Source organism: Cebus imitator, unplaced genomic scaffold (assembly GCF_001604975.1).
Source record: "Cebus imitator isolate Cc_AM_T3 unplaced genomic scaffold, Cebus_imitator-1.0 Scaffold81, whole genome shotgun sequence".
In the NCBI taxonomy this organism is placed as follows: Eukaryota; Metazoa; Chordata; class Mammalia; order Primates; family Cebidae; genus Cebus; species Cebus imitator.
The window spans coordinates 6,529,805-6,537,988 of record NW_016107396.1 but is presented as its reverse complement, the minus strand read 5'-3'; the positions used below and the strand labels follow the sequence as shown (position 1 = coordinate 6,537,988).

Here is an 8,184-nt window from a genome sequence, read left to right as displayed (position 1 = left end):
GGTATTCCCTAGAAGCTTGTTCTCAGCTCTCTTCTCATTTGTTACATTTTCTTTAGATGAGCTCACCTGCTCTTGTGGCCCATAGTGCTGATCCTGCACCTGCCTCTCCATGTGCCCTTTTCTCCCAAGCTACTACTCTAGACGGTATAGATGTTCCACAGGCCCTACTAGAAATCTCCATGAGGCAAAGATGGGTGATACTGATGTTCTGGCCAAGGGACTCAAGAATATCAAGTCCTGTCTTCTCCTAGTCATCCTTGGCTAGGAGGCCTGAATGAAATATAAGCACAGAGGAAACAAAACCAGAAAGGGTACATCTTCAAACTGAGGCTATAGCCTTTCACCCCAATGCAGAGTTCCGGAGAGAAGGTTTGGACTCAAGGGAAGATACAATATTTACCTGACTAGGACAGCCTGAATATCTAGAGCTAAAGCAGTTTTCTTAAGGCCTATTCTGCCTGTTTCCTCTCATCTTAGACATGAGTCTCGAGTATTCCAGTAGGAAAAGAGACTACACATACTAACACTAGGGGAAAAGGCACTAAAGAGGTGCACAGAGCAAGAGAGTTCTAGTTCAACATCTCTAGCTGGGGAGATGGGTTGAGCAGTCTGCCCCAGGCCCTCTTGGGCCCAGCCCCAAAGAGGAATGAAAGAGAAGGCAAGTCCTTCTGCAAGACAGTCTCCACACCTGTAGTGGAAGAAGAGAGGAAGGGATGGAAAAGGAAGCAATGGGTTGGCCTGTCCCAAGCTCCTAGTGCCTTTGCCAATGCTCATGACACATGGAAAGAAAAGATAGTTGGAGAGAGGTGATAAGATGGTTCAGGCCACCTTATTCCTGCTTTCTCTCTACGTGGAAGACAGAGTCCAAAAGTGCGATGAGGAGAAAATTGCTGGCTATGTTTCCTCCTGTGCAGGAGCAAGTTCAGCTCATTAGCATTACCTGAAACCAAGCCAGTGTCACAGTGTTGTTCCCCTTGATGGATGGGAAAGGAGAATCTTGCACTGCCTTGGAAGCTAACAGATCTCTAATCCTCAGTATGTCCAAAATAATTCATCTTTCCCCAAAACTTGCCTCTCCTCACATATCCCCATCTTAATTACTGGTGTCCATGCCAGAAACCTAGATAACATTCTAGATTCTTCTCTTTCATCATCATAGCTAGTCAGTTATCTTGAGGCAGAATCTTATTGATTCTGATCTTAAGGGGAGCAGGGACCTCTGCTCCTTCCACCACCACTGCCCTCATCAGGCTCCCTGCACCCTTCCCTCAGACTCCCAAGGGCATCTCCAGACTCAGCCCACCCACCAGTCCATCCTCCCGTGTGAAAAATCCATAAATAAACCTCATTTCCTCACTTTATAAAAGTAATACCTATGTATTACAGGATATTTTGAAATGACAGAAAAGTACAATGGAGAAAACTTTTTTTTTTTTGTGACAAGGTCTCACTCTGTCACCCAGGCTGGAGTGTAGTGGCATGATCTCAGATCACTGCAACCTCCACCTCCTGGGTTCAAGTGATTCTCATGCCTCAGCCTCCCAAGTAGCTGGGATTACAGGCACCCATCACCACACCTGGCTTATTTTTTTGTATTTTTAGTAGAGACAAGGTTTTCACTGTGTTGGCCATGCTCGTCTCGAACTCCTGACTTCAAATGACCCACCCACCTTGGCCTCCCAAAGTGCTGAGATTACAGGTGTGAGCCACCGCACCTGGCAAAAAATATTTAAATAATATCTAACACCACTTAAAACTTCTGTACAACTTTTTTTTTTCTGTTTTTAAGAGCATTTTCTATGTGATGGTGAACAGTGAGTCTTGTTATTTCATTTTTGCAAAATTGGATTATGATGTAAATATTGTTTTGTATCTGGCTTTTCTCACCTAATATATTGTAAGAATTGTATCATATTATTAAAGGCTTTTAAGAGCCTCATTTTTGTCTTATTTAGCTGTGTTTTTATTTCTTTAATGTTCTTTCAACTTTTATTTTAGATCCAATACACGTTCTAGTTTGTTTCATGGGTATATTGTGTGATTCTAAGGTTTGGGGTACAAGCAATTCCACTACCCAAGTACTGAGCATAGTACCCAATGGTTTTTCAACCCTATTCTCCCTCCCTTTCACCCCCATAGTAGTCACCAGTGTCTATTGCTGCCATCTTTATGTCCATGTGTTCTTAATGTTGAGATACTACTTATAAGTGAGAACATGCAATGTTTGGTCCTATATTAATCTGCATAGGATAGTGGCCTTCACCCTATATCCATGTTGCTGCAAAGAAGATGATTTCTTTTTTATAGCTGCATAGTATTCCATGGTGTATATGTACCATGTTCTCATTATTCAGTCCACCATTGATGGGTACCTAGGTTGATTCCATGTCTTTGCTGTTGTGAATAACACTGCAGTGAATAGCACTGCAGGTATGTGTGTCTTTTTGGTAGAACAATTTGTTTTCTTTTGGTTATATACCCAGTAATGAGATTGCTGGGTTGAATGATAGTTCTACTTTAATTTTTTTGAGAAATCTCCAAACTGCTTTCCACAGGGGCTGAACTAATTTATAATTCTACCAACAGTGTGTAAGTGTTATGTTTTCTCCTCAGCCTCACCGGCATCTGTTGTTTTTTGAATTTTTAATAATAATCATTCTGATTGATGAGAGATGGTATCTCGTTGTGGTTTTGATTTGCATTTCTCTGAGGATTAGAGATGTAGAGCAATTTTTAATGTATTTGTTGACTGCATGCATGTCTTCTTTTGAGAAGTGTTTGTTCATGACGTTTGTCTGTTATTTAATGGGTTTATTTGGGGTTTTTTGCTTGTTGAATTAAGTTCCTTAAAGTTTCTGGATATCAGACCTTTGTCAGATGCATAGTTTTCAAATATTTTCTTCAATTCTGTAGTGTGTCTGTTTACTCTGTTGATAGTTTGTTTTGCTTGTGCAGAAGCTTTTTAGTTTAATTAAGACCCACTTGGCAGTTTGTGTTTTTGTCATGTTGCTCGAGAGGACTTAGTCGTAAACTCTTTCCCAAGGTTGATGTCCAGAATGATTTTTCCTAGGGTTTCTTCTAGGATTCTTATAGTGTGAGGTCTTACATTTAAATCTTTAATCCATCTTGGGTCTATATGTGGTGAAACATATGGGTCCAGTTTTATTCTTCTGCTTAGGGCTAGCCAGCTTCCCCAGCACCGTTTATTGAATAGAGAGTCCTTTCCTCATTGCTTATTTTTGTTGACTTTATTAAAGATCAGATGGCTGTAGGTGTGTGGCTTTATTTCTAGGTTCTCTATTCTGTTGCATTGGTTATATGTCTGTTTTTGTACCAGTACCATGCTGTTTTGATTACTATAGCCATATAGGGTAGTTTGAAGTTCAGTAATGTGATACCGCTGGCTTTGTTCTTTTTGCTTAGGATTGCTTTGGCTATTTGGGGTCTTTCTTGGTTTCATATGGATTTTAGAATAGTTAGTATTCTCTAGTTTTATAAAAAATGTTGGTAGTTTGATAGGAATAGCATTGAATCTGTAATTGTTTTGGGCAGTATGCCCATTTTAACTATTGATTCTTCCAATCCATGAGCATAGAAGGTTTTTTCATTTGTGTCTTCTGTAATTTATTTCAGCAGTGTTTCATAGTTCTTCTTGTCGAGATCTTTCACCTCATTGATTAAATGTATTCTAGGTATTTCACCTTTTGTGTGAAAAGCCTCATTTTTAATTGTTGCATAGTATTTTTAATCTCTATTATAATTTATTTTACAATTCCCCACTTTAAGTAACCTAATCATTGCATTGGTTCAGGCTTTTCACAAGGATGAGATGATCTGCAGCCCTTATTATTTCCTTAGTTTTCTGGAAGTGAAATTACATGGTACTAACTTTTTAAGTCTCCTAATTTTTTATATAATGCCCAATTAACTTGCCAGCAATGTGCAGAATATCCTGCTCATTGTTCTTCTGCCAATAGAAAATACTGTTGCTATTGCTTCTTTCTAAAACTGTTTGCTATTTGGAAGCTGAGAAATTATATCTTGAAATTTAATTTTTATTTTATTGATTACTATTGAGTATAGAGTGCAAATAAATGTATATTCACCACTTGTGTGTGTTCTTTATGATGCGTGCTCATTTTATTTACCAGTTTTTTCTAAAGGAGTCTTGAGAGTTTCATCACATTCTTTGAGCTTTTTAACATTAAAGATATTTATTATTTGTCTTTTTTTTTGACAATTTTTTCTATTTTGCTATTTGTTAATTTTGCTTGTTTGTTTTTTATTCTAGTGCTTTTATGTATAAGTGGCCGTGCAACATTAATTTAAACTCTGTACTCAATCTGTAGTTTATTTTCTGATGTATGATGATATTTTTAATAGTCAATTTTTTTCTAGTACTATTTAATAATTTCTGATGTTTCCTTCATCATACTGAAAGATCTTACATATAAACTATGGGGCTAACTTGTCATTTAAATATACAAGCAAGCTTGGATACTCTGTGCTTAAAACCTTCAGCATCCTCCTCATTGACTCTACTGATTCTTACCCACCTGTTCAGTAATTAGAATAACTACCTGGGATTTTTAAAAACTAAATCCTAGATCCTTATTACCGGAGAATTAATTCAGTAGGTCTGGAGGAGGAATCTTGGAATCTGTATTTTTCAAAGCTCCCAGATAATTCTGAAGAACAGTCATGTTTTGGAAACACTGACCTGGAGGGTAAGTTCTAAGCTCCTTCTTGGCATCAAGGTTCTTCATTTTCTCCACTCTTGCTCCTTTTCTTGTCTCATCTACCTTCCTTATCTCTGCTTTCCTTGCCCTCTCTCCTCCAGCCAGTGTGAACCCAGAATCCATCTCTGTATTCATGCCATACCCTGTCCCTGGAACATCTTCTCACACCCCATCCTTGCTCTCAAAGCACTGTCTCCTCTGTGAATAAGCTATCTCACAACCCCCCAGGTTGCCCCCACCTCCTTTGAGCCTCTGCTGCATCTGTGTCCTATAAACTAAAAAGGATGTCCGAGACAGATCTCAATCAATACAGAGGCTTCTTTTGCTAAGGTTGAGGATGCATCTGGTTGGGGAAGGAAAAAGAGACACACACCACAGTAGGATCTGTGGCCTGCACTTTTTCTGAAAAGAGTTTTGAGGGCTTCAGTATTTAAAGGGGAAAAAGTGGGCTGGAGGGGAAGGAGAAAAGAGAAAAAGGAGGGTAGAAAAAATGAGAAATAATAGTTATATTCTTGCGAGGCTTTGATTAGTGCGCACTGAATCCACATGTTACATGTTCAAAGGAGAGGGTACAGGAACCCTCAATTATGTATGTTTTATGCTTGGTAAATCTGCACTTTACATAATATAAACAGTAGAGGAAGAAGTCCAGTATGCATTGGTTGGGGGGTGGGCAGTAGGACTATTTCTAGTTTCTTCTTGTTCAGACTTGTGAAAATAAGCTGTCAGATTACGTTGTCCAGGTGAGGAAGACCACCTGGGGAGACCGCTGTTTAGAAACAAAAGTAAGGATGGTTTTTGCGTGTGTTGCTCAGTTTCCAAGCTTAACTTTCCCCTTTGTTGTGGTGAGTTTGGGGTCCTGAGATTTTATTCTCCTTTTGCAATCACATGGAATGGCCTCCATTTATTTAGAATTTTCTCTCTACTGTCTCCTCACTTGCTGGAAACTGTGAGCTGCTTTATGTCCCTGTGCCTGGCAAAGCACCTGGTGCCTACCATCATATAGGAAGTGCTCGATAAATGTCTGCTGTCCTGAAGTGCCAGGAACCCAGAGGAGAGTGTTGTCTAGCTGGCATTCTGCCCCAGGTTGTGCCCAGGCTGTTGCATTGAGAGTCAGTTCTGCTGGCCTGGGACTGGTCTGTAAGCATCTGCCAGAGTGTTCTTTATAACTGACCCACAGTGTGAGCCATACAATAGCACCCTGATCTCCACAACTGTGCCCAACACTGAAAGGCCACTTCAGATCTGGAAGAGTCACCAAAAGATCACTGAAAATTGATCCAGTGGTGATCTGTATTTCTTTCTAACCTCCTGACATCTGATCTGAAGTGTAGAGGAGGACTCACCATGCCTATTAGTCATTAAGACTCATTCTAAAATGTAAAAATAGAAGTATTACTTTGCCAACTCTTTTTATAAAACTACATATAAGATGACATCTCTCACAGCCTCATGTAAACTCGGTTTTCTCCCATTCTTTTAAGTCCCTCCCACCAATAAACATGACGTGGTATTGAAGTGAAATGCAATTTATTCTAACTGTAATGAAACCCACCTCCAGTGAAGGCTCCTTTTCATCCTTCCTTTGAGATTCAGGTTGAAACCAGGGAATATGCACACCATTTTAAATGGAGCTTTAGCCTTAAAGAAGGTGCTGGGGGAGTGGGGAGAAACTCTGAAAAGGCAGGACTAGAAAAGCTCGGTTCACTGGAGGAGATTAAGAAGAAAAGTATAAGAAGGAAAAGAAAAAAGAACAATGGAGTTTTATCAGTGTTGGGAAACTACCGTTTCAAAGGTGAACGTGTCATTTTACAGTCTCACAGCGATGCCTGGCAGGAAGTGTGTTTGCTTAAAATCCTAATTTGGGTGTGTTCCTGTAGAAATATTGAACCTTCTCCTAAGGGAAACAGAAACTTAATCATGCAGGAAACTAGATACTGAGAAACAGTTGTAGCTCAGCGTGGCTGCAAGTAGCTGTGGTGTGGAAGCAGAGTAGAGACAAAACTTGTTCCTAGTTAGAGAGAGAGCCACACTTCTCACTGCTAACAATGAGAGGCCGAAGATTACCCTTGGACATCCAGATTTTCTATTGTGCCAGACCTGACGAAGAGCCTTTTGTGAAGGTATGTTGGAGTGCGTCCCGACGGCTAACAAGGTGCTGGTGAATTCTCAGTGATCTGCCGCTGAGTGTTTAGAAAGTCATTTAATTAGAAAGGATTGTGCTGACATTTCTACAGCAGGTATTTTATTCATTTCGGAGATGGTTATGGTGTGAAGGTTCCCTCTTCTCTTTGGAGCCAGAAATCCATATTTGATTTTTTTCATTCCACAGCCTCATTTTATACCTGTGATAAATACAGAGTTTGCCAAAAACAGGGTGTTTTTATTTCATACACTTAAAATGCTTGGTTTGTGATTCTTGATAGTGTTTTCACTACAGAAACACTCCCCCAAAAGATGGTAAAATTAGTAAGCTTAATTTTCTTACTTGTAAATCTGGCTGAGACACCCGCAGGTACTTTGTATCTGTCATTGTGAGTTTTGGAAATTGAGTAGCTGACAGTTTGCACTGGATTTAACTTAATGTTTTTTCTCTATAATACAAAATCATTAATACTGGTGCCCCAACATTTTGGTGAACTAGTTGTCTAATATAATCCTTCATTTGATCTTAGACAAAAGGCCAAGAAGCCTAATATACATCCTTCAATTTGAAAATAATCCAGTGATGAATCCAGAATTTAAGAAGGGCCAAAAATGGATTTTAGGGTAAAATGAACTGTTGTCGTTCATAAGCATAGCTATAGTTAAATAATAAATGTTTTGTACAATATGATGTTTCTCAGTTTAGAAGGGGAGAATATTTTTATCATCTCTGAACGGAACATAAATAATTGTAACCTAGTTGTAATTTAGACTAAAGCTTCACACTTCTTTGTGCTCTTGCTCCTGGTAGCTGTTACCATTCATTATTTCTAACTGAAGTGGTTTCTATGTGCACAACCTTAAGAGAAAACATCAGGAACCTGATTAAAAACTATCCTTATCATTGCAAACTCCCTATTTATAGAAGACTTATTCATTGAATGATTTCTGCTTAGTCATTTAACAATTCAGATGCTAAATCTAGAGGCATTTCAAAGGTAGAAAGCTCTACTTCTGGAGTTATGTACTATTTTCAGTGACCAAGCAATCAGCAGCAAGAGTAAAACTGGAAAACTCATGACTTTATTTATTTTATTTTTATATAGAGATGGGGGTACTGTCGCGTTGGCCAGGCTGGTCTCGAACTCCTGGGCTCAAGCCATGTTCCTGCATTGGCCCTCCCAAAGTGCTGGGCTTATGGGCATGAGCCACCACATCTGGCCTTATGACTCATGACTTTAACTTACACATATTAACTGCCTCGACTGTACTGTCTTTTTTTTTTTTTTTTTTTTTTTTT

At 39.2% G+C, this 8,184-nt stretch overlaps 1 protein-coding gene across 6 annotated transcripts in view; it reads left to right on the top strand.

Moving 5' to 3' along the window:
- NCOA7 (nuclear receptor coactivator 7) overlaps nucleotides 1-8,184 on the top strand; it is a 157,590-nt gene that overhangs the window by 137,896 nt on the left and 11,510 nt on the right. Inside the window, exon 1 of one of the 6 annotated variants that reach the window (XM_017533341.2) lies at nucleotides 6,659-6,862. The exons of the other annotated variants lie outside the window; for them this stretch is intronic. Within the exon in view, the coding sequence (XP_017388830.1) occupies nucleotides 6,788-6,862 (75 nt within the window). The 5' untranslated portion in view covers nucleotides 6,659-6,787. Of the gene's footprint in view, nucleotides 1-6,658; nucleotides 6,863-8,184 lie in introns of those variants that run through there. 6 annotated transcript variants of the gene reach the window in all.